Source organism: Myotis yumanensis, unplaced genomic scaffold (genome assembly GCF_028538775.1).
Source record: "Myotis yumanensis isolate MYYU_CA2020_CCGP unplaced genomic scaffold, mMyoYum1.0.hap1 SCAF_9, whole genome shotgun sequence".
NCBI lineage: Eukaryota > Metazoa > Chordata > Mammalia > Chiroptera > Vespertilionidae > Myotis > Myotis yumanensis.
The window spans coordinates 53872985-53900473 of record NW_027223760.1 but is presented as its reverse complement, the minus strand read 5'-3'; the positions used below and the strand labels follow the sequence as shown (position 1 = coordinate 53900473).

At 39.6% G+C, this 27489-nt stretch overlaps 1 protein-coding gene across 1 annotated transcript; it reads right to left on the bottom strand.

The window, feature by feature from the left end:
• On the bottom strand, positions 1-27489 carry TMEM106B (transmembrane protein 106B). The gene is made up of 8 exons (XM_070424356.1): positions 27340-27489; positions 23106-23327; positions 20028-20091; positions 18003-18162; positions 16991-17131; positions 16522-16571; positions 7641-7694; positions 1-6341 (listed from the first exon to the last, which is right to left on the bottom strand). Exons 2-8 carry the CDS (start codon positions 23323-23325, stop codon positions 6203-6205), a joined length of 828 nt encoding a protein of 275 aa, XP_070280457.1. The 5' UTR covers positions 23326-23327; positions 27340-27489; the 3' UTR covers positions 1-6202.

The following is a 27489-nucleotide window of genomic DNA, read 5'->3' as shown; positions in this document are numbered from 1 at the left end:
TTTGACTAATACAACTTTTATTTTTCATGCTAAAATTTTTACAAATTTTATTGTGTCATACACAATTACAAGAGTTAACAGTTACAAGTGAATTAAAAATAATAGCATTTGGGGGCACTTCTCAGTTTACTATCATAAGCATATTTTGTTACATGAACAGCAACAATAGTTAACTGCTTGACTTGGAAATTTAATAAGTGTTATGATGGAGGCTAATGTATAATACGAAGAGTAAGTACCCTATACACAGTCTCATATCTATATTACTCTTTACTCCATAATTAGAATCATGGGTTAGAATCTACCCAGTAATGCCATCATTCAAATATTTGACCAGGGAGGTCAAGTCAGCAAGCATTTCAAATTATTTTCCAAAATCTTATGTAATTTAGTTCTACAAGGAAATATAAGACAAAACACTCAAGATATGGCTTGCTGATATTTTATGCCTAAAACAAACCATTACATAATGAACTTATGCATGTTTTGCAAGTTGGCATATGCTCCATGTCACATAATAATTTTAAGATGAATCACCCAACTACAGCTGATGCTGCATCTCCCAGACTTCTAGTTTCTAAAATTCTGGGGAAGTGAAACAATTTACACTGTAACAGTCTACATGGTAGTAATATTACCTCTTGGCCATTGGCTCAATACTAATCCCTTTTGTTTTTTTAGTATACAAAATATGCTGAAAACATTTAAACACATTTCATTTAATGTAATTAAACAGAAGGCAACAATTTCCTTCTAGAAGAATTAGATTTAGCTATGAAAAACTTGACGTTTGTTATATTAATTTATGAAATATTTTTTTGGATCAATACAGACCATAGTATATTTTTAAACTTACAGCCTGTGCTAAACACATGTAAAATGAACTACAAACATAAGCAATCATATTATTTGTTTTAAAAAAATTAAAATTACCATTTTCCCCCAGTAGTAACTTTATAAACATATTATTTGCTTTCTTCCAAATTAAGGATAATTTTAAAAACCCACTGTGAAATTTACATTCTGACTAAACACAAAAATACACAAATATTAGTTCTAATCAGAAATTTCAGCTGACAAATGAAAATGTTTATTTTGAAAATAAGAAGATCTTGGATATAGAAGAGAAATTTTTGTTCCAAGAACATTGTAAATATATTGTTTTCATGTAAAAATACATTTTTTAAAGAAATAATGTTTAACAGTCTTTTAACCCTACCTTCTCAAACACATTTTTCCCTTAAAATAAAAGTTTAAGATAAACATCTCATTTCAAATATTTTACAAGATAAATCAAATTAATTTTTCTTATATGAATGTGAGCCAAGTATTTGCTGCTTTCAAGATGTCATGACCTAATGTAACAACCTTTGGCTTGCAACGTAATAGCTTGAAAGTCAATTTATGCTGCTAATCAGAGAAGGTTGATACGTATTTGTAAATTTAAAATTTTTCATCTTTTAAAAGAAATAAATCCTAAGAAATAATATATTTTAAAAATCAATGATAAACATTTTTATTACACCAAAGATCTACAAAATAATAAAGTATCCTAATATTATTTTTTGAAAACAGTTGATCCTCGAACAACACAGGTTTCGACTGCAGAGGCCAATTTATATCAAAATTGAACAGTGTAATTTAAACCCATATTATTCAAGGGTCAACTCTGTGGTTGGTTGAAAATCTGTATATAGCCTAACACCTCAAAGTTTTACATGTTAAGTGCAACAACCAATATATTTTTGCAATCACTTTCAAAGACTGGAAAGAAAATATGCTAATTATAAGAGCAATAATGCTTGAGTTACAGACTTGCAAATCTTGAATCTGTCACTTAAAATCTTAACTATAACTTCCTTAAAAGTCAATTTTATCAGATATAAAATGAGAGGTAACAACAGTATCCACCTTAGAGGGCTCTTCTGAGGAGTAACATAATGCACACAAAAGATTAATACAGTATGTGACACAGGAAGTAACAATAAATATTAGTTATACCTAGCAGTGACTTAAGGGTTAAGTACCTAACAAATTATATTCTTAAATACAATGTAATCATTAAATAATTAAGAACTCTAAAAAAGAAAAAATAGCATGGGAGACAGTTGGGGACATGCCCTCCAATGAAATATCCAGAATTATATTGCAATAATAAGGCTAAGAACCACAAAGGACTCATTAGACTAACATTTGAAGTCTCTTAGGTTACTTGTATTGTGTTTTGGCAGTTATTTCCTATACATTTTAACACTGCACTGTGTCATTTTCAAAGTACAATTCAGAAGATCTGAAGTGAATTTTCTTTTCTTTTTTGAATTTTATTTTGTCATGAATTTTTAGAAGAAATAATTAACTCATTGACCTAAACAAAAAAGGCATAGAAAAACTGTATACAAATTAAAAGTCATTTACATGTTATGTATTATATAGTAACCATTTTAGCAATTTCAAGTAATTTGTCTGGTATCTAATTAATTTTCATACTGTTCATATTTCAAATCTCAAAAAGTCTCTATTATTTATGAATAGTCTACTCTGATGACATGTCATATCTTTATTGGAATGATCAAGTACTAAATTTTACAAAAACAGTAAGCTATAGATTATGGTCCAAAATATTTTATTGGTGTTAATTTCCCATTTAAAATATTCCAGGTACTAACTTAGTTACCCAAACCATAGTCCACAATATTATTTTGAGTGTGACTATTAAGCATGTGAACATTTCCTCTAATTTTTGATCATACTAACCTGAGTCAATGACATTTCCAATGGATCTATTAAATGACAGAGCACAGATATAGGAGACAGAAAAACTAGGTCTGGCCCAGTCCAAGTATTCACTAAATATGTTAAGTTCAGCATGTCCTTCAACTTCTCCATGCCTCTCCTTCCTATTTCAAAAGAGGAGGATCCTACCCTCTTTTGTCTAACTCACAGGGCTATGGTAAATCACCTAAGAAAAATATATGAAAGTGCTCTGAAAAGGACACAGTGCTATATACATGTGATATCAACACACATGGGCTTGTTATAGTATTATACCTTGTTAGAATGGCCAGGCTATTAAAAGTGTAATTTAAGAGAAAGTTATCCTTGGAATTATCAGAAAAAAAAAAGTAATATCTTTACCATGTCCTTTGGATAAGGTCTGAGAGCAGTTTTAAAACAATGCACTGATATCTATCCTATTACCATGTAAGAAACTACATCGGACAATGACCTAAGAAAAGATAAGCCTCATTTATTCTTCCCAGATTTTTTAAAAATGGCTATAATTTGGCCTTACCAGAATGTGTTTCTGTAGTGTTATTAATATTAATTTATAGCCGGCTGTTTTAGGCTTATTCTGGTAGTTACTTAATCCACTCTGAAAGTAGTCATAGGTGATCTTTATTTCTCCACTACCTTTTTTAAAAATACTTAGTTTAAATTTTAGGGTTGTTTTTTTTTCTGACTTAAACTCACAGAAAGTAGGTATAATAAGTTTTTAAAGAAGAAAAAAAATATTAGAAACTAAATTAATAAAAACCAAATATTCCCTCATTTTCCCGCCTCTTCATTAGATTCTATGAATCCAAAAGAATTTTAGAACCACAAATCAACAAAAAAATCCATTTAATTTACATTATATAATTTTCCAAGGTTAAAAGATACAAAGCAAGAAAATAAATTAGGATTGATTTTTGTAGAAGATGATTCTGAAGAAATGAATGTGATTTTGAAGGAAACTGGATATGAGGACAAGATGAGAACAAAACAAAAAGTAAGATTTTGTAAAACATTGTTTGGTTTTACACATAGTCACTGAAATATTAGTATCTCTAAGTCACTAGCTACATGGGAAATTAGATGGGTAATCGATCAGGCATGTGGAAACAGATTTGGAAGATCTGATATAAATGATTGCATTGTTGAAGTCACAGGAGTAGAAATTATGAGGTGAAAGAGGGTCTAGATCAGTGGTTCCCAAACTTATTTGGCCTACCACCCCCTTTCCAGAAAAAATATTACTCAGCACCCCCTGGAAATTATTTTTTTAAAAATTTTAATAGCAATTAAACAGAAAGATATATGCCCCCAAATGCACCTGTGGCCATCACCGCCCCCCTGGATCACTGCAAAGCCCACCAGGGGGCGGTAGCGCCCACTTTGGGAATCACTGGTCTAGATAATACTCATTAAAAGATGTCAGAAGAGAATGAGGGAAAATGAAATGACAATGATTTGAAAATATAAATAGAATCAATACACTAAAGAAGTGTGGGATTTCAAGAATGGGAGTAGTCAAAAACTAAGGAAAAAACTTAAAAACTGGGTTTGACCAGAATTCCATAATAAATGTGAAGAGCTGATTTTAGTTTAGCAGTAACACTGGATTAAGTTAGCAATAAATTAAGGGAAGATAAGTAGTTAGAAAGGAGGGCTTCATAATAATTATTAATAAGTAAATAATAAATTCAGTAATTAGTTATTAATAGAAATAATTTGATACAACATGTTTCAGAATTGAGTCAGACTGTTTAATAATTATGTTTCAGACTTAAGTTAGACATTTTGGGGGAGGTGGCCAGGGGAGCCTTATTCCTGTAAGGAGGCAACAGAAAGATACCAATCAAGCCACTCCCTCCCCCTTTTTTTGAATAGCATAGTCAGCCCCTACATTCAGTGGTATGTATTTAAAAGGTACTTAGACCTTAGTAAGTAAAAAGGCAAAAGGCCCAGTTGGAAAGTGGTATTGAAAACATAAAACAACAAAATGAGTAAGTCAATAATTTACAGTTGAAAACAATTTTAAATAAAATTCAAACCAAAAGTAGAAAACCTTAAAAATGTAACTGCTAGAGGCATGATATCCATGTGATGTGCAAAGTGATTAAATATTTAAAAGCATAATATAGATTTTATTTTGATATAGCCACTTTCATTCAATGACAGGATTTCTTGGATAATTTTAACCAAAGAAATTTCTACCTCAAAGCATTCATAAAATTGATAATTTGGGTACCTAATAGTTATGAAAAGTGTCTTCACAATTTTTAGTATGAAAAGCAATATTTAAAAAATGGAACATCAAAATATTTTATTTAAAATTTATTTTATGCCTAATCTAATATGTAAATGGAAATATATCCACATTCTATAGGTTTCTGAATTTCATTTCCTATTTTATTTTTATGAATATCTTACTTTCTTTTGAATCTGTATCACTTGACATTAAAGCTGTATAAAAGCCATGCAGTTTATTTACAATATTATACATTAATTATGTTTGAAGATTATACCAAAATTTCACAAAATTATAATTAAAATGAAAAGACAAGTGAAACATTTAGAGACTTTAAAAATTTTAGGTATAGAATTTTGCAAAGATTATTTTGGTTTATTTATAACTGTTATTCAAGCACTGGCTTGAAATAAGATGGATAAAAAATGCACATGAGTAGAATTTCAACAAATGAAAAACTAAAAATGTTTAGCTAAAAGATGAAATATGATACCATATAGATGAAATACTTCCTTGTAGCAATGGGAATGATAAAACAGGAAAAAAGGTTATTCCTTAAAAGTCTTTCATAAAGAATAAGCTACCAGTAATAAGTCTATAAAAGCTTTCAGAAATAAAGTTTCTTGAATCACGTTAATCACCAAACTTATGTTTTCAGTAGTGACTGGAGCTGTGAACCTTAAATATTTATTTTACTATAGGGAGTCTCAGTTTCCACTTTTGGGGAGTGGGGGTGAAGGGATGGGGGGAGAAGAAAACCAATCAGTAACCTTAGATTTAAGTAAAGATCCTGGTACCAATATCATGTACTTGGGAGTAGAGAGCTGCAGAGACTTGCAAGTCCACATACTTTTAGCTGTATACAATAGTGCAAACACAGAGTAGTGTAAAATTTAGGTTGTTCAATGTATGATCCCCTATCAGAAAGTAAGTTCCTCATCCTTCAGAGTTTAAAAGATATCAATAGGGCCCTGGCCAGTTTGGCTCAGTAGACGGAATGTTGGTCAAGGGCACATACCTCAGTTGCAGGCTCAATCCCCGACCCCATGTCTTTCTAAACATCGATGTTTCTCTGTGTCTCTCCCCCTCTGACTCTCTCTAAAAATTAATAGAAAAATATCCTCAGGTGAGGATTAAAAAAAAAAAAAATCAATACTGTTTCTTCTTCTCTAGCCGCATCTCGTCCAGCTTTCATTGTTGTGGCTGAAGGACATTCAGGTACTCAGACTGCCCCAGCTGATAAGTCGTGTTCCTTCCACAGTCGACGTACTGGTACCTCTCCTGGGATATCTGTTCAGAGTGTCCAAAGTATGTTGTTGTCACAGTGACTCTAAAAATAAAATAAATGCAGGGAAACATTGAATAGTTACATATAAAAAAGTTTTCTCAATTGAGAATACTTTTATACATTAAAATTCTCTCCAGAGAGAGATTATTTGATTGATGATAGCTTCATATTCTGGACATGGGTCTCTTAGGGAATATTTTCCCAACAGACAACAGAAATGCTGGCTGAGCAAGCCCTATCCAAATAATTTATATACAACAAATGTATTTTTTTTTCAAAACACCTATCTTTAGTTAAAAATATAGCATAAGTTCATTATATTATTAAAAATCATACAGTTATAGAAAAAGGGTTCATCAAATGTTAGGCTCATGGCCCAAATTCCAAACCTATAACCTACAATGTTTTAACAGCTTAGGGCAGTGGTTGGCAAACTGCGGCCCCGTGAGTGTGGCTCTTCCACAAAATACCACGTGTGGGCGCGCACGTACAGTGCGATTGAAACTTCGTGGCCACACTCAAGGGACCAAAGAGCTGCATGTGGCTTGCAAGCCGCAGTTTGCCGACCACTGGCTTAGGGTAACACCCAATATACAAACCAGTAACATTATTTCTCCTCACTAACGCTAATGATCATTTACCAAAGAGAGCAAGGAACTGGATGCTAAGTTCAGTCCTCCCCTCTGTCCCAACCCCTGACATTTTCCTGAGGTCTTGCAAGGTCCAGGTTCACTATTCAGCAGCATGTGATCCTGTTCTAATATTTCTTGAGCTCCCATCTCCTCATTTGTAACATGGGATAATAGTTATTTGACATCAGAGCACTCTTGTAAGACATAACACCCAAATGCGATGGCATTGTAAAAATGCTGCGTATGCTCCAAGTCAGTGATTTTCAACCCTGTTCAATTCAAGGCACACATAATCTAATTACTAAAATTCTAAAACAGACCAAAAACTTATTTGCTGATCAAAAATAAGGGTATATTTTTGATTTACAAATAAATAAACTAACAGTGATTACCTACCCTTTTTGCTTCAAAGTCAGTCAGACGCAAACTTATTATGCAACATGACCAATAAGATGCAACTCTATTATGTGACCTATATACTTATGGTTCGTGACAGGGCATTCACACTAGAAGGCTATATTGTGTCGGCTGTTGTCATTTTTTTGTATTTGACAATCTAAGAGAAAAGAGGTCAGTGTCCCTGACTAGTCAGGTATTGCATGCTTTAAAAATTCTCAGAGTACACCAGTTGAAAATCGCTGCTCTAAGCCACTGTTATGAATCTGAAATTTAAACAAAGAAATATCTTTTTCAAAAAATTTATACTCACTGCATCATGAGAACTATGTTATGCACTTTGATGGATGGCAGTGTACAGAAGTCACTGTTAAAGAGAAAACAATGTGAACACATGATACCTATGACATAAATGTAAAAGTTTAATTACAATTCTTCCTATGTTAAAGCTAAGTGATACTATTAAGATATAATAAGTAAGCAGTATTGGTTGATCATTTCCTCTATCTCATATAATGATTAATATTTTCATGCCTTCTTATTCTATAAACAAATATGCTTTCTTACTATAGCAGTTGTAGAGCTGTTTTAACATGGGCCACAACTTACTTTCACTTTTTAAAATGTTTTTATTGATTTAAGAGAGGAAGGGAGAGAGAAGGAGAGCCAGAGAGAGCGAGAGAGCGAGAGAGCGAGAGAGAGAGAGAAAGAGAGAGGGAAACATTGATGTGAGAAACAACAATTGGTTGCCTCCCAGACCAGGATCAAATCTGAAAACTGGGTATGTACCCTGACTGCGAATGGAACAGGTGACCTTTCAGTGCACGGATGACGCTCAACCAACTGAACCACTTTGGCCAGGGCAATTTACTTTTACTTTTTAAAAATAATTATTCTTTTTATTGATTAAGGTATTACATATGTGTGCTTATCCTCCCATTGCCCCCGCTCATGCCCTCACCCCCCTGGTGTCTGTGTCCATTGGTTAGGCTTATATGCATGCATACAAGTTCTTTGGTTGATCTCTCCCTTTTACCCTCACCCTCCTCTACGTTCCCTCTGAGGTTTGACGGTCTGATTGATGCTTTTCTGTCTCTGGATCTGTTTCTGTTAATCAGTTTATGTTGTTAATTACATTGCACAAATGAGTGAGATCATGTGATATCACTGACTTATTTTGTTTAGCATAATGCTCTCCAGGTCCATCCACGCTGTTGCAAATGGTAGGAGTTCCTTTCTTTTTTATAGCAGCATAGTATTCCATTGTGTAGATGTACCACAGTTTTTTAATCCACTCATCTGCTGATGGGCACTTAAGCTGTTTCCAAATCTTAGCTACTGTAAATTGTGCTGCTATGAACATAGGGGTGCATATATCCATTCTGATTGGTATTTCTGGTTTCTTGGGATATAGTCCTAGAAGTGGGATTACTGGGTCAAATGGGAGTTCCATTTTTAGTTTTTTGAGGAAACTCCATACTGTTCTCCACAGTGGCTGCACCAGTCTGCATCCCCACCAGCAGTACACGAGGGTTCCTTTTTCTCCACATCCTCACCAGCACTTGTCATTTGTTGATGATAGCCATTCTGACAGGTGTGAGATGGTACTACATTGTATTGATTTGCATCTCTCGGATGATTAGTGACTTTGAGCATGTTTTCACATGTCTCTTGGCCTTCTGTATGTCCTCTTTCGATAAGTATCTATTTAGGTCTGTTGCCCATTTTTTTTATTAGGTTGTTTATCTTCCTTTTTGTTAAGTTGTATGAGTTCCCTGTAAATGTTGGAGATTAAACCCTTATCGGAGATAACATTGGCAAATATGTTCTCCCATGTAGTGGGCTTTCTTGTTATTTTGTTGATGGTTTCCTTTGCTGTGCAGAAGCTTTTTATTTTGATATAGTCCTATTTGTTTATTTTCTTTTTAGTTTCCATTGCCCTAGGAGCTGTATTGGTGAAGATAATGCTTTGGCATATGCCTGAGATTTTGCCGCCTATGGATTCCTCTAAGATTTTTATGGTTTCCCGTCTTACAATTAAGTCCTTTATCCATTTTGAGTTTATTTTTGTGTATGGTGTAAGTTGGTGGTCCAGTTTCATTTTTTTTTTGCATGTATCTGTCCAATTTTCCGAACACCTTTTGTTGAAGAGACTGTCTTGACTCCATTGTGTGCTCTTGCATCCTTTGTAAAATATTGAGCATAGTGGTTTCTGGGTTCTCTATTCTATTCTATTGGTTTATGTCTGTTCTTGTGCCAGTACCAGGCAGTTTTGAGAACAGTGGCTTTGTAATATAGCTTGATATCTGGTATTGAGAAACCTCCTACTTTGTTCTTCTTTCTCAGGATTGCTGCAGCCATTTGGGGTCTTTTTTTATTCCAGGTGAATTTATGAAGAGTTCATTCTAGGTCTATGAAATATCCCATTGGTATTTTAATGGGGAGTGCACTGAATCTATAAAGTGCTTTGAATAGTATGAACATTTTAATGATGCTGATTCTACCAATCCATGAACACAGTCTGTTCTTCCATCTGTTTATGTCTTCCTCTATCTCTTTTTTCAGTGTCCTGAAGTTCTCTGAGTACAGGTCTTTTACCTCTTTAGTTAAGTTTATTCCTAGGTATCTTCATTTTTTTGGTGCAATGGTAAATGGGATTGTTTTTTTAAATCTCTCTTTCTGTAAGTTCACTACTGATGTATAAAAATGCCATAGATTTCTGGGCGTTAATTTTGTATCCTGCCACATAGCTGAATTCATTTTTTTAAAAATATATTTTGTTGATTTTTCACAGAGAGGAAGGGAGAGATAGAGAGTTAGAAACATCGATGAGAGAGAAACATCGACCAGCTCCCTCCTGCACATCCCCTACTGGGGATGTGTCCGCAACCCAGGTACATGCCCCTGACCGGAACCGAACCTGGGACCCTTCAGTCCGCAGGCCGATGCTCTATCCACTAAGCCAATTCCGGCTGAATTCATTTTTTAAGTCTAATAGTTTTTTGATGGAGTCTTTAGGATTTTGTATGTACAGTGTCATGTCATCTGCGAATGAGTTTTACGTCTTCTTTTCCAATTTGGATACCCTTTATTTCTTCTTCTTGTCTAATTGTTATGGCTAGCACTTCCAGTACTATGTGGAACAGGAGTGGTTAAAGTGGGTATCCCTGTCTTGTTAGTGTTCTTAGATGAAATGGTTTTAGTTTTTGCCCATTGAGTATGATGTTGGCTGTGCGTTGTCATATATGGCTTTTATTATGTTGAGGTATGATCCCTCTATTCCCACTTAGCTAAGGGTTTTTATCAAGAAAGGGTGTTGGATTTTGTCAAATGCTTTTTCTGCATCAATTGATATGACTATGTGATTTTTATCTCTCAATTTGTTTATGTAATGTATCATGCTTATTGATTTTCGGACATTGTACTATCCTTGCATCCCCAGGACAAATCCTACTTGGTCATGGTGTATGATCTTTCTGATGTAAGGCTTGATCCAATTTGCTAGAATTTTGTTGACGATTTTGGCATCTATGTTCATGAGGGATATTGGCCTTTTATTCTCTCTCTTTGTGTTGTCTTTATCTGGTTTTGGTATTAGGGTAATGCTGGCTTCATGGAATGAGCTTGGAAGTGTTCCTTCCTCTTAAATATTTTGGAATAGTCTGAGAAGGATAGGTTTTAGTTCTTCTTTGAATGTTTGGTAAAACTCCCCTGTGAAGCTGTCTGGCCCCAGGATTTTGTTTGCTGGAAGTTTTTTGATGACTGCTTCAATTTCCTCCATAGTTATTGGCCTATTGAGATTTTTAGATTCTTCATGATTGAGTTTTGGAAGATTGTATTTTTCTACAATCTATGTCCATTTCCTCCAGGTTGTCTAGTTTGTTGGAATAGAGTTGTTCATAGTTTTTTTTTTTTTTTTTTTTTTTTTTTTTTTTTTTTTTTTTTTAACAATTCTTTGTATTTCTGTGGGGTCTGTTGTTATTTTGCCTCTTTCATTTCTGACTTTGCTTATTTGGGTCCTCTTTCTTTGCTTCTTGGTGAGCCTGGATAGAGGTTCATCAATCTTATTTATCCTTTCAAAGAACCAGCTCTTCGTTGTATTAATCTTTTGTACTGTTTTTTTTTTTTTTTTGGTCTCTATGTCATTTATTTCTGCTCTGATCTTTAGTATCTCTTTCTCTCTGCTCACTCTGGGATTTTCTTGTTGCTCTCTAATTCTTTAAGTTGTAGAGTTAGATAATTTATTACTATTTTTTTTTTTTTCTTTTTTTGAGGTAGGCCTGGTACAGCTATAAACTTTCCTCTCAGGACTGCTTTCACTGTGTCCCATAGATTTTGGATTATTGTGTTTTCATTGTCATTCATTTCCAGGATGTTTTTAATTTCTTCTTTTATCTCTTTGGTAACCCAATCATTGTTTAATAGCATGCTATTCAGCTGGGAAGTGTTTGCATTTTTTGATTGTTTTGATTGTAGTTTATATCTAATATTAAGCCATAGCGGTCTGAGAAGATGCTTGATATGATTTCAATCTTCTTGAATTTGGAGACTTTGCCTGTGCCCCAATATGTGGTCTATCTTTGAAAATGTCCCACGTGCACCTGAGAACGTATATTTCGTGGCTTTGGGGTGAAATGTTCTGAAGATGTCAATTAAGTCCATGAGATCTAGTGAGTCATTTAGAATTGCTGTTTTCTTTGCTGATTTTTGTCTAGAGGATTTATCCAGTGATGTCAGTGAGATATTCAAGTCTCCTACTATGATAGTCTTGTTGGTGATTTCTCTCTTGATATCTTCCAGGAGTTTATGTATTTGGGTGCTCCTGCATTGGGTTTACTAAAGTTATATCCTCTTGTTGTATCGGTCCCTTTAGTATTATGAAGTGGCCTTCCTTATCTCTTGTTATGGCCTTGTTATGGTCTGTTTTGGCAGATATAAGTATTGCTACCCCAGCTTTTTTTTCATTTCCATTTACCTGGAAGATATTTTTCTAACTCTTCACTTTCAGTCTGTGTGAGTCCCTTGTTCTGAGATGGGTCTCTTGTAGACAGCATATATATGGGTCATGTTTTCTTATCCATTCAGCCACTCAATGTCTTTTGATTGGAGCATTTAGTTCATTGACGTTTCAAGTTATTATTGATAGGTACTTGTCTGTAGCCATTTTTATTTTTTGTGCCTATGTTCCTTCTTCCTTTTTTATTTCTTCTTTTTACACCAATCCCTTTAGCATTTCTTTCTTTTTTTTTTTTTTTCTAGAATCATTGATAGGCTGCCTCCTGCATGTCCCCTACTGGGGATCAGGCCCACAACCCAGGCATATGCCCCTGGCCAGAACCGAACCTACGTCCCTTCAGTCCGCAGGCCAACGCCTTTAGCATTTCTTGCATTGCTGGCTTGGTGGGGATAAACTCCCTTAGCCTTTTTTTTTTTTTGTCTGTGAAGCTTCTGATTTCCCCTTCAATTTTGAATGATAGCCTTGCTGGATAGAGTATTCTTGGATTCAGTCTCTTGCGCTGCATCACTTTATAAACTTCCCGCCATTCCTTTCTGACCTTGGTGTGTTTCTGTTGAGAAATCATTTGATAATCTAATGGGAGATCCCTTTTACCTAACTTTCTGTTTCTCTCTTGCAGCCTTTAAGATTCTCTCTTTGTCCTGAATGTTTGCCATCATAATTACAATGTGTCTTGGTGTGGGTCTTTTTAGGTTCATCTCACTTGGGATTCTCTGTGCTTGTGTGACTTTTTTCTTCCCCAAGTCAGGGAAGTTTTCTGACATTTTTTCAAAAAGGTTTTCTAACCATTGTTCCTCTTTCTGTTGTTATGGCACTCCTATTATTCGTATGTTGCTTTTTTTCATGTTGTCCCAAAGCTCCCTTAGGCTCTCCTCCTGTCTTTTAGTATTTTTCTCCAATTGAAATTCAGTTTGGGTGTGTTTTGCTTCCGTCTTCTAATTCACTAATTCGGTCTTCTGCTTCTCCTAGTCTACTGTTGAAACTTTCCATAGTGTTTTTTTATTGCAGCTATATCACTCTTTATTTCCTCTTGATTTTTACATAAGTTGTTGATTTTTTTCATCCATCTGGTTTATGAACTGTATAACCTTTATGCTGAATTCTTTGTCTGACATATTGCATGCCTCTGTTTCACTTAGCTCCTTTTTGGCAATTCCTCCTTTCCTTTGGGGGTTTCTTTGTTTTCCCATTCTCACCGAAGTATCTAGGTGTCGAGTCATGCAGGGGCTGCTCCTCGGGCGGTTGAAGCTCCTTGGGTGGCGGCTTCTCCTTGGGCAGTCATGGCAGTAGCTACTCAGTTGGCAGTGGTTCCTCTGCTGTGTGCTGCTTGCGCAGCTGCTCGCAGCAGTGGTGGTTCCTCTGGCTGGTGGGGGCAGGCTGCTCACGTGGCTGCTGCTTCTTGGACGGCAGCGGGATGCTCATGCTGCTGCTGCTCCTCAGACAAGGGCGGGCTGCTCGCATGCTGCTGCTCCTTGGATGGGGGCGGGATGCTTGTATGGCTGCTACTAGTGTAGTTGTGGTGCCCTAGGCCAAAGCATTGGGCTAGCCAGAGGGGAGTGCGCCTCGGAACTCACAGGAGCCCGTGGCCAGGGTAGCTGAAGTCTCGGTGACCGTAGGACCACAGCTAAGGCAGCAGGTCCTTGGCAGGGGTGGCTGTAGACCCTGGGTGGTGTCTGAGGGCACCCTGGGTGGAGGTGAGGCTGGGCTCCCAATCACAGCAGCTCTCCCCTTCAAGAAGGCACGGCCTCTGCAGTAGAGCCAGCCCCCCCCGGGACTGTTTGCAACAGTCCTGCAGGGTCCAACTGCCCCTCACTCACGTACACACACACACAGACACACCCCCCCCCCACATTCACACACTCCCCTTTTGTTCCCTCACTCACTCACACTCTCTCCCTCACTGATGCCATCTTCTTGCCTCTGTAGTTGGATCTGGAGTGTTATTGACCTGTTCATGAATGGAGTCTCCTCTCTGGGTGTCTGGTTATATGGCTCGCTCTCTACCACATTGACCGAACAGGAGAAAATGCAAGACACAAGACCCAACACAAAGGCAATAAAACACGAATGTACTCATGACACTGATAATCCCACTATTAGTGACCACCAGAGAAAAGAGAATTGGGGGAGAGAAAAAAGAGCACAAATGATATCAAGGAGAGAAAAAATGGTAACAGAGAAAAGAAAAAGAATAAGAAGAACAAGGAAAAAAATATATACGGGGAGAAAACACCACTGAACAAACAGATAAACCAAAAAATGCAAACACCAAACACCCAGAAAGGAGTGTGGGGGCAGAATCTGTAGAGGCCAGGCTTATATACAGAAAGTAAGGTTAAGGAATTGGATGAATATGGGGAGGGCCTCAGTTCAGTATAGATGAAGTCGAAAGAGGATGAGTGGATAAGAAGAAAGATGTTACACCTGTCCAAAGGGACACAGCCTCGGTGCCGTACGGCTTCCCTCCGACCCTCCGGGCTTGGAGGTCTCCCACCTCTCCAGCCCAGATCCCTGATTTTACCGTTCTCCAGGTGCCCTCTGCCCTTTCCGGCTGCGAATCGTCTCACCAGCTGTGTTCACTTTGCCAATTCAGGGTGGATGTTATTCGATTTAGTTGCTCCCTCAATCTGCTCCATGACAAGGCTCCGGACACATCTGCCTATTCTGCTGCCATTTTGTCTCTCTTCCTACTTTTACTTTTCACCTTTTGAAATTTCACTAATCAGTTTGTAGTTCATAAATTTTATATCAGGCTGATAGAGGATAAAAATTTATCACTGTTTTACTTAGCAAGAGTTAATAATCATTTAGAACCAATTTATAAGCTTTAGAACATCAAAACAACGGAGTATTACACATTACAGTGGAATATCGGTTTGAACTTAATTTGTTCCACAAGCGATTTGTTTGAAAACCCAAATCATTTTTTCCTATTACAAATAATGTAAATTGAATTAATCCATTCCAGACCCCAAATGATTCTATTTTAACCTTTCTTACATAGAGTACATGTCTAATGTACTGTTTAATCTACAAATAAACACTTTATTTCTTAAATTTATCAAACCACCCCTTACTAGCCTTAAAGGAATCACTTTCAGCACTTGGTCCAGGGGTGTCTTTCAGGTCAGCATGCAGTGTCTTTGCTTGTTCATATATCACTGCCTCTGAGATGCTATCACTGGCTAATGGCTTTTCATTTATCCAAATCAAGAGCAGTTTTCCTACCTCTTCAATAGCCTGTAATCATTGTTTCTTTCATACCGTTAGCAACACTAGCACTCTTTTAATTTTCCCCATTTTTTTAAGAACTTTACCTTCTTTTCCTAAAATATCAATGTCATTATATATTTTATTATTTTAATCTTAATTTAAATTCTTTATTGTTGAAAGTATGATATATGTCTCCTTTTTCCCCCGTTGACCTCTCCTGCACGCTCTGACCCTTTCCTAATGTTTTTATTGATTTTTAGATAGGAAGGGAGAGGGACAGAAACACCATTGATTTGTACACCCTCTACTGGGGATTGAGCCTGCTTCCCAGGCATGTGCTCTTGACTGGAACGGAATCAGGAACTCTTCAGTCCACAGGCCAACGTTCTATCCACTGAGCCAAACCAGCTAGGGCCATTAGCACTTTTGAGGACCTCTTTATGTTTTAAAATTGTGCTAATGGTTGATTTAGCCAGCAACAAAAGCACTCTCTCCCAGTTGCCTGAGAGAGACTTTTTGTCATGCTGAGGTATCAGCATAAATATTGAAAACCAAAGTTTGGTTCATTTTGACAACCCAGATTATTTTTTCTGTGAACTGAGTTGAGAACAGAATTGTTCGAGATGAGAGACATTTGAGAAATGAGGCTTGACTATATTAGCATTATTAATCTTCCTATAATAAAACATCAACAAATAATAGAATATAGGAGAATATGATTTTAAAATAGTAAACATAAAGTGACATGGCATATATGATCTTAATTATGAAAAAAAAAATCAGGTGTTGCACATTAATGTCATGTATGTTGAAAAGGGAGAAGAGAAAAATAGAGATGAGCAGAAGCCAGAAGGAACATTCCAAAATGTGGTCTTGTGACTGCTAAGATTATGGGAGATAAAATATATACATATTTACTTCATACTTTATAATTTAACGAGAGAAAATAAAAGTCAGAACTTACTACATGTAACTCATTTCCTCTGCTATGATAGTAGGTACTGTGTAATCAATCTGAAAGGCAAAAAAATAAAAATAAACAGAGAGAATGGGATCAATAATCAAACATTTCAGCTACATTTCATAACTTCAAAGAGTTCAGAAATCTCTCCCTTTATGAGTCTGATGCTAAGATTTACTCTTATATATTCACTAGAGGCCCGATGCACGAAATTCCTGCAAGGGGCTCGACCTTCGCAGCCCCAGCGGCTTGCCTTGGCCCTAGCAGCCCCAGCTTTATCCAGAAGGTCATCCAGAAGGACATCCGGAAGGTCATTCGGCTGTCCGGTCTAATTAGCATATTACGCTTTTATTATTATAGACGGGGCATATTTGAAAGTCAAGTTTTGAGGAAATCCCCACCTCCCTCAAGGTAGTACAATAAAGTTGAAACTCCTTTAACTTATTCAAAATATTTCATGACTGAAGCTTACCTGTCTCATATCCAGTGGGCCAATGTTTGTTATGTTGTTTAAACGTGACTTTCCAATAACTGTTTTTGAAAACTGAACTTGTGCAGTGATGTTTTCAACTTCAACAGCATAATAGTTATTGTTTGTTATATTTAGTGTGTTCTGCAAAAGAAAGGAGGCAGAAAATGTCTAAGTTATCTGAAAATAAGCAAAAGGAAGATGTATTCAAACTAATAAAAATGACTTTAGTTGTGGCCATGCTTCATTATCAGAATAAAAGTTTTAACAAAAATGTCAAAGGCTATCAAATGAACCAATTCTTTGGTTTTATGTGAGTCCAATGTATTGAATATGCTACAATAATGTAAAAAAAAAAGACCCAGAAATGGTACAGGCCGAGAATGTTAGAAAAGGTATTTGTGGCATTAGCAAAAATTCAATAAAAATAATTTTTAAATTTCATCTAAATGTTTACTAAATGTTAATAAAGTTACTTCTTATTCTAATAAATACAAATATGGCCATATAGCAGTACTTTAAATAAATTTTGTTTAAAAGAAATTGGTATTTTAGCTTATAAACAAATAGAAATTTCTACCAGGTCACCATGGAGAAAAATGGAAAAGGTTTAAGTCTGTTTGGTTGGAAAAAGATAAAGGTGCACCACTTCTATACTTAGGTAACACTAGGTCCAACTTTTTTAATTCTAATTCACAACTGTCTCAAATTCATTAACAAATGTTGAAAAGTAAACAGATTATAAATATATTTTTTGGTAGCAATCAATTGTTTAATTCATTTATCCTACTAAAGGCATTTTCAAATGCTAAATGATTCTGCATACACAACTGACCGTATTTATTATTCACCACTTTCAGCAGAACCAGAAATGACAGAGAAGGTCAATACTGTAGACACACAGAAAGCAAACTGACCAGCGAGCTTCACATTTAACCTCTCAACAAGGACAAAGGTTCTAATTAACATCATAAAGGAATGAAGTAATCTATTATTAATATAAATTTTTACTTACTGTGATATTTAAATATATTGTACGCTTTTCATCATCATAACCGACGTATGCTGATTTGACACCAATGTATTTCACGTCGATAGAGCGAGGGAAAAGGAAAAACACAGCCAATCCAGAAATCAACAGACAGACAAACACAGAAGCCATTACATACAGTTTTCTGAAAAAGAAAATGGAGTATTTAAATATATGTGCACCAAAAATTACACAATGAAGCATTTAGAGAGGATATTTTCAACTTGAATTTCCCCCCTATTATGCTAGCTATATAAGATGTATTTTATCAACTTTTTACATTATAAAAGTATTGAGTAGGCTTGGGTCTGAGTCTGCTAAGTGCTGAAATGTTCTCTTTATAAGATGTACTGGTGTTTACCTTATCGGAGACTGGGATTTCAGGCTTATTACAGATATAACATCACTGCAGTGATTCCCAAACTGGGCTGCACATTAAAATCAAGACAGGGAGCTTTAAAAATATAGATTTCAAGACTTCCTCCTGAATTCCCTAAAGCAGAATCTTCACATGTGAATTTTGCCACTGTGTTTCCCTAAAGTGACTACTCATCAATAACCACCTCTGACGCTCTTAAAACAATGTGATATCAACACGGCTTATCAATTTCACCTCAAGTTTATAGTCATTCTCTGTTGTTATAAAAGGTATTAAAAGATGGCCAGTATGAATATCCACTTCTATAGTTTTGAGATTATTTCTCTAGTTGCGGAATCTTTTCTCCCCTTTATCCATATTCTTGCCCTGTGCAAACTGGATTCTACCCCCGGCAGGTTTTTCTTAGGATGTGCCTGTCCTTTTTGTAAGAGTTTTTATCCAGTTTTCCTCAGGTCTTTGAAGGCTTAGGATGGTCCAGTTCTCTCTGATCTTTTCATGGTCCCTTGCTGGATCTCTGTGGCCTTTTTTGCACTCTCTCCACGCTGGAGCATGAGGAGCACTCCCATTTTAACAGGTTATTCTCAAAGGTATTTGCTGAAAGTCCTCTGAGTGGGATCTTCTTCTTATAGGTATTTGCTTTGGGTATCAGTGGCATTAGGACTCTTAGGAACTCTCTATTTACTTCCATTCACAATTTCCACACAGCTGCTCAACATGTTAAGTCCTTGCTGTCATCAAGGTTTGAATACCCATTTTTATCCTGTGGCTAGTGGGAACACCCATTTTTAAAAAATAAACATGTTTTCACTATGTGTGTTTCTTACTATTATTTTAACTTTGTCTGTTTTAATAAATGGATTTGAGAGGATTCAGATACTATGTTGCTTTCAAGACCTTACCCCAACCACAAATCTTTTTTTTGATGACACAAAAGCATATGAGAGCATTACTTAACAACCTGATAGCATTTTTCCCTTTTAATAGTGTTAACCAGAGTAATTATTATATAGTAGAGGCCTGGTGCATGAAATTCGTGCATGGGGGGGGGTTGGGTCCCTCAGCCCAGCTTGCACCCTCTCCAATCTGGGACCTCTCGGGGGATGTCCGACTGTCGGTTTAGGTACTATCCTTGAGGGAAACCGGCAGTCGGACATCCCTCTTGCAATCCGGGACTGCTGGCTCCTAACTGCTCGCCTGCCTGCTATCCTAATCGTCCCTAACACCTCTGCCTGCCAGTGTGATTGCTCCTAACTGCCCTCCCCTGCCGGCCTGATTGCCCCTAACTGCCCTCCCCTGCTGGCCTGATCACCCCTAACTGCCCTTCTCTGCCGGCCTGATTGCCCCTACTGCTTCCCCCCCCCCCCCCCCCCCCCCCCCGCTGGCCTGATTGCCCTTAACTGTCCTCCCCTGCTGGCCTAATTGACCCTAGCTGCCTCTGCCTCGCCCCCGCCACTGTGGCTTTGTCCGAAAGGAAGGCAGGATGACCAGAAGATGTCGGTCAACCCAGTCTAATTAGCATATTACCCTTTTATTAGTATAGATAATTTGAAAAGCAAAAAACAAAACAAAAAACAAAACAAAACCCCCACAGCAAAACAATTTGCCACTTTCTTACTAGTATAATCACTTACGTTCTTCTTGGCCTTAATCTCTGATCACTATATGGAATCAATGCCACCAGCTGGTTTTCTTGCCCTAAGAGTTGAAGAAGTTTAAAAATTTATTAACATGGTTAATTAAAAATGTAGTGACTGCTCAACAAAGTCTGGTTTGGAGAGACCAAAATACCATGTGGTTCTAATCACATTCCTTTAGTAAACTGCTCTCAAAATCTTCAGAAATTACCCAACTTGGATCTTTGTATTAGCCATTAAAGCACCAAAGTTAAATTCTCTTTCAAAGCTTTCCATAATGCTTCAATTATTCCTTCTTGACCCCTCCATAATCCTCCCCTCATTTACACTACCCCCAACACACCCACATATATATATTTATTATGTATATATGTCTCTTTGTGTATATATACATATTGCATCTTTGTGTATATATACATATTGCATCTTGGTATTCATTTAGCTAAACTACAATCCTGGTTAAAACCAACCCTTTAGCTACTGTGCCTATAGCCACAGTTAAGTGTGAGAGAGAAAAACATCCAACTATACTCACTGGTCTGATTTTAGATCACTAATCTCAAGTAGCCCTTAATGATGCCAACAATCATACTAATTTCCTTAGTTCACACTCTCAACCTGACATACCAAGACCACCATTTCATAACTTTAACTTTTTTTGAAACATCCAATATCTTCTTCCCCATACTCATTCTGAGCACAGAATGTAGCAAACAGAAGAGAACTTTCGCAAGCTCCCACCACCACATCCATCTAAACTATCTACTGCCGTGTCCACACATTCTAACTTCTCTTCTGTTACTAAGAGTAGCCCTCTGCACTAGGTCTAATTCTCCTGGCTCCTGCATTATCAATGCTTTCTCTATGCATCATTCTCATTAGGAAATATTATTCACTCCATCTTATAAAAATCCCTCTCCTGACCTCACAGCCCCCTCCAGCTATAACACTTCACTCCTTTTTTACACAGTAAAACTCAAAGCAAAAACTATCTTCCCACTATATAACTGCTCCTCCTATGTACTTGATTCCACTCTACACCCAATATACATACTTTTGCAGGCTACCAAAACTTTACAGGTCCCCAGTGGTCTTTACATCACAAATCCAATGGTAAGTTCTCAGTCCTCATATTAATGGATCTATCAGTAATATTTAACACAGTTGATCAATTTTTCTCCTTGGTATATGTTCTACATTTACCTTCTAGGACACCAAATACAGATTTCCTCCTTCTACACTAGCTGCTCTGTCAGTGTCTGCTAATTCTTTCTCAAGTAACTGTTCTCAAAATGTAATGCTCGAGGGTTCAGTGCTAGAGTTTCTTCCTTTTTTCCCCCTATACTGCTGAACTTGGTGCTCTTGTTACCTGTGAGACTACAAGACCTTGGTTCTTATCTTCTTAAAGGAAAGATTTCAATCAAGAGACAAAGTGCAGAAGAGCAAGCAAGACTTTATTGACGGTAGCAAAAACCCATTTAGAAACAAGGAAGGGCATAGAAGAAGCAACTGGAGACCCTAGGCTAGGCTGCCTTGGCTCACTGGGAAGTAAGAGAAAAGGGGGCCTTGGAGACAGGTTCAGGGTTAGCATGGGACAAATTGCTGCAGCTCATTGCTCCCCTGGTTGCAAGTCTCATGGGGTCCCTTAGAGTTTAGGAGATTCATGCTTGTGGGGGAAGAGAATGGCATGGCCTGCTGGGACCTTTGTTTTCACGGGGTTTTAAAGGGTGGGCATTTAGGAGAGGCCTTAAGGGAGGACCAGCAGAATACCCATTAGCTTTATGCTGATGTACCAGAATGAGATTTATTCTCTTAACCTGTCTGTCCTTGGGTATGGTTAGCAAATGGCACTAAATGGATTTCTGTTATCTGTCTCCCTGAGTAGAGTGATTTATACTATTTACCCTCTGGTTGGGGAGAAGTACAAACCATTTACTCTTAAGTGTCCTTGTTTAGGGAAGATAGGATTTACTAGGTGGTTGCAAACTGCTGTTTAATTATCTGTTTAGTTTCCCAATTTCACTTGTCCTAAAATTTTCCTACCTTCTTACTATCTATAACACTCTCATCCATCTCAGCTTTAAGTATCACCTGTGTACTGATGACTCCAGCCTACACGTTGCACTTGAATTTCAGGCCCTCATTATAACTGCCTATTGCACATACCCACTTAGATGTCAAATATGCATCTCCAAACATACATAATTAAAACTGAGCTCCTGAGCTCTCACCTGACATACACCTTCAAACCTTTTCCCTATCCTAATAACCAGTCCATTCTTCCAGTTGTTCAGACAAAATATACCTTTGGAGTCATCCTTGATTTCCCACTATCCACTTCCAGCTGCCAAAAAAGCCCGGTGGCCATACCTCAAAAACATATCTAGGTAATCTTCCCCTCCCCTAGTCCGGTACATTAATCCCTCCAATGAAAATAATCCTTTTATTCTCAGTCACTATCACTGCAAAGATAAAATCATCACATTCAAAGGCCAACTCAAATATAATTTTTCCCAACCCAAGGCATTTATCAGAGACTCTGCTAGACCTTATACTGCCACTCTGTCCTTTCCCTGGGCTTCTCCAGAGTCACATCAGCAACTCTAACCAAGCAGATAGTGGAAGAGCACAAACGTACTTTTACTATTTCTATTGTTGCCATTGCTCCTAAAATAGCCTGAAAACAGCACACGGGAATTATTTCCTTCTGATTTCTATGATATTCCACAAACTGATATTTTTTTTCCTATTTGACTCATCATCATATGCCATCCCTCTTCATGCAGTTCCTCTTTTGCCAATGCCTGAAATCATTCTTTTTTAAAAAAAATATATTTTATTGATTTTTTACAGAAAGGAAGGGAGGGATAGAGAGTTAGAAGCATCAATGAGAGAGAAACATCGATCAGCTGCCTCTTGCACACCCCCTACTGGGGATGTGCCCGCAACCAAGGTACATGCCCTTGACCAGAATCGAACCTGGGACCTTTCAGTCTGCAGGCCGACCCTCTATCCACTGAGCCAAACCAGTCAGGGCTGAAATCATTCTTTAAAGGGAAAATAAAGGGCACATACCCCTAGGAATTCTTCCTGTTCCTTGACAAGTAGGGCAGGTGACACTATCTCTTCCTGTAAATTCCACATATGGAAACTGAGAGACATCTCCACTTCTTCCATCTTCATTATGGACTTCATTACTAACCAATCCATTCCTCATGTTTTCAGTTGATGCGACTCCACCGTAAGCATCTTCTTTATTTGAATGCAAAGGCAAATGGGAAAAAGACTTTCCCATGTCTAAAGAAAAAGAATAATCTTATAGTAAACTTCATACACAAAACATGTATACGAGAGAACCGTATGGAACATTTATACGAACCTAATTAATTTACAAAACTTCAGGGGAATGTTCATTCAGACAGACTACTTTGGGAATTAGAATTATATTCAATCAAAGTAATGTCTGAAACAATGAAGCCACTTACTTGAGTCCAAAAGTGTTTATCTATCAAAATATCTACACTAATAAAAGAGAAACATGGTAATTAGCGTACGACCGCTACCCTTTTCATTGGCTAATCAGTGAGTATATGCAAATTAACTGACAACCAAGATGGCGGCCGGCAGCCATGCACTGAAGCGAGCAGGGAGGCTTGCTTGCTTCAGTGACTGCGGACTCCAACGTTCCCCACCTCACTTGCCGGCCTCTCAGCTGCAACTCTAAGCAACTATGTACTATGTTGCAAATAAGAAGCTAAACAAAACCCCAGAAACCAGCCGGAGTGAAAGCCAGCCAGACTGCAACATTGTATCGATGTTTTCAGCAGCGAGGCCTCAGAGCTAAAGCTGGCCCAGAATAAAAAAAAGAAAAGAAAAGAAAACAAGGAGCGGTTTGAAGCTTCAGTCACCCGCTTCCGGAAAACAGCCCTCAGCCCCTCAGCCAGACTGGCCAGGCACCCCAGTGGGGACCCCCACCCTGACCCAGGACACCCTTCAGGGCAAACCAGCCAGCCCCTACCCATGCACCAGGCCTCTATCCTATATAGTAAAAGGGTAATATGCCTCCCGGCACAGGGGATCAGCGTGACAGGGGGCGGCGCCCAAACCCCCTGATCGCCCTGCGGCTCTGTGTGTGACAGGGGGCGGGGCCACAACCTCCCTATCTGCCCTGCTCTGTGCCTGATAGCGGGGAGCTCCCCGATCCCCTGATTGCCCTGCGGCTCTGTGTTTGACAGGGTGCAGCGCACCAACCCCCTGATCGGCCCTGCGGCTCTGTGTGTGACAGGGTGCGGCGCCCCAACTCCCCCACCCCCCGCCCCCCACGGGCCCTGCTCTGTGTGTGACAGGGTAGAGCCATAACCTCTCCATCGGCCCTGCCCCGAGTGTGACAGTGGCGGCGCCCCAACCCCCTGATCGGCCCTGCTCTGTGGGTGATAGAGGGTGGTGCCCCAACCTCCCTCCACGGGCCTTGCTCTGTGTGTGACAGGGTAGAGCCATAACCTCCCAATTGGCCCTGCCCTGAGTGTGACAGGGTGCAGCGCCCCAACCCCCTAATCCGCCCTGCTCTGTGTGTGACAGGGGGCGGTGCCCCAACTCCCCTATCGGCCCTACTCTGTGCATGACAGGGGGCAGCTCCTCAACCCCCTGATCGGCCCTGCTCTGTGCGACAGGGGGGAGTTCCCCAACCCCCTGATCGACCGTGCTCTGTGTGTGACAGGGTATGGAGCCCCAACCCCCCTGATGGGCCCTGCTCTGTGAGTGACAGGGGGTGGCGCTACAACCTCCCCATTGACCCTGCCTTGAGTGTGACAGGAGGCGGTGCCCCAACCCCCAATCGGCCCTACCCTGAGTGTGACTGAGGGTGGCATTGCAACCTCCCGATCCGCCCTGCTCTGTGCATGACGGGGCAGCGCCCCAACTCTCCAATCGGCCCTGCTCTGAGCCCGACCAGGGGCTGCACCTAGGGATTGGGCCTGCCCCCTGCCACCCGGAAGCAGGCCTAAGCCAGCAGGTCGTTATCTCCGGAGGGGTCCCAGACTGCGAGAGGGCACAGGCCGGGCTGGGGGACCCCCCCCCCCCCAGTGCACAAATTTTTGTGCACCGGGCCTCTAGTCTCTATATATAAAACCCAAATATGCAAATAGACCAAATGGCGGAACAACTGGTTGCTATGATGTGCGCTGACCACAAGGGGGCATGCAGGGAACATGGCAGGCATCAGCCATGGTGGGATTATGGAGCAGGTGAGTGAGGGCCAGACCAAGGCAGAGCGCCCGTTGCTATCATCTGGGCAAGCCTCTGGTGGTTACTGAAAATTCTTTGCTCCTGTGTGCTGTGGTCCCGCCTGGTGCTCAGTGCCATTAGTGGGTGTGAGCGGCAGCTGCTGGCCCCGATTTCCCCTCAGAGCTTCTCCACCTCCCCCTGCTCCTGGGTGATCGGGGTAGCAGCCACTGCTTGCACCTGCTGATGGCGCCAGCCCCGCTCACAACCGCTGCTGGCGCCGGCCCCAATCTCTCCATGCTGTCAGCGGGTGCGAGTGGGGTCGGCGCCATCAGCATGTGGGAGCGGCGGAGCGGGAGTGGAGTTGCCAGGAGACAGGGGACCAGGGGCCATGGTGGAGGGGCTGGGCAGGGGTGCGGAGGATGGGCCAAGACCTGCCCCTGTGCCCACCGCAGCCTTGCGGTCCACAGTTCCTTTCAAGTGCATGAATTCGTGCACTGGGCCCCTAGTTATAAAATAGACTTGTGATGAGAATGGGCTTTCAAACAACATTATAATTTAACAAGTTTATACTTTCTCTGAAAAGTAATGTGGGCCTCACATTTCTTAGAATAAAACACAAACATATACTACCTTTAAACCAATTAGCACCAAAGGCAAAAGTTTCTTTGGGCAGGTAACAATTAGGTATCACCAAGCAAATTCAAAGTAGCATTTTTCAATCTTTTAAAATTCATGCTCCTTTGTGATAAATAAAATTTACAATCCCTCTCATCCACACAGTTCTTTGCTTTAAACACTTAGACACTTGCAATAAAAACAACTCAAAAACCAAATTCTACATGTTTTTCTCATTCAGCAGTGGGCAGAGCTAAAATTACAAAAGGAACATTCCAAAATATTGACTATAACTTACCCCCACAAAACATCAATTTCAAAATTTTAGCATAACAGTGTCAAAAATAATGCGGGGAAAATTAAGTATAAATTTAAAGCCATTTTTATTATGTGTAAGTTCAAAAACATAACTTATGACTTCTACAAAAATGCATTATCTTCTCTTGATTTGTTTCAATGACATTCAATCCCAGCCAGATCCATTCTTGCCAGGCACAGGTATGTCTTAGGAGAGAAAGACACAGAAGGCAAAACCAGTGGCTCTGTCTGGACCTCATTAGCAGTGGCCTTGAAGAGACGGCCTCAGAAAGGTGTGCTTGCCCTGCCTGCATGCCTCAGGCATGGCTCAGCTCAACCTATGAACCAGGAGGTCAAGGTTCCCCGGTTGCAGGCTCTATCCCCAGTGTGGGGCGTGCAGGAGGCAGTCGATCGGTGATTCTCTCTCTCCTCGTTGATATTGATGTTTCTCTCTGTGTCTCCCCCACTCTCCCTTCCTCTCTGAAATCAATACAATTTAAAAAAAAGAAAGGTGTTTGTTTCCAGGCTAATGGGCAAACACCAGACCTTGTCGGGTACTGGACATTCCCACACTTCTTACTGAATTGTCCTCAGAACCCTTCTGACTTTAAGCACTTTTATTCCTGGCGGCTGGTTGGCATATAGAGGGTTCTGAGCCCCCTTCTCTTCCGTGTGCTCACAGTGTTGTTTGTTTGTTTTATCGCAGCCTTTTAATTTTCTGAAAACCAATATGGAACTCAGACTCGGTATGAAGAGAGAGAGAGAGAGAGAGAAAAGTACAGCAGTCCATCCCATTTAAATGGGTCGTAACTTTCTGCGATAACGAAGGAAGCCAGTCCCTTCCGTAAGCTACAGAAACAAAACAAAACCAAACCCAGCAGACAGTCTACTCCGGAAAGGTTAACACGAAGACCCAGTCAACCGTGCAAGAAAACTCAAAAATGGCAAAACCCGCGGCCGCACAAGGAGGAACCAACCCAGCGCGTCCAGGGCTTGGGCCGAAGCCCGTCCCCACCGCAGGAGTCAGGGTCAGGGCAGGAGGCGGAGGTGGCACAGCCCTTCCATCCACACCGCCCAGCGCTCCGCCCCTGTCGCCAGGCGGGCCCAGCTCCCCGCGGTCTCCCCTCCCTCCGCTCGGGAAGGGGACCTGCGGCCGCGCATCGGGGTCGCTCACCGGCGTCGCGTAGTCCCGAGCTGCTCCGGCGCGGACGGGCCCGAGGACAGGGTCGCGGAGAGCGCGGTCAGGCTGCGGGGCTGGAGCTACTGGCCTGCAGCAGGGTCGCCGCGGAGTCAGGGGGCGGGAGCAGCGCGGGGACGGATCAGC

Excerpts from the sequence above, each read along its gene's own strand:
- TMEM106B (XM_070424356.1), bottom strand. The coding sequence starts at position 23,325 with ATGGGAAAGTCTTTTTCCCATTTGCCTTTGCATTCAAATAAAGAAGAT. Across the intron at positions 20,092-23,105 it reads AACAGGAAGAATTCCTAGGG|GGCAAGAAAACCAGCTGGTG; the intron begins GTATGTGCCCTT and ends TTCAACTCTTAG. Across the intron at positions 17,132-18,002 it reads CAATATATTTAAATATCACA|AACACACTAAATATAACAAA; the intron begins GTAAGTAAAAAT and ends TTTCTTTTGCAG.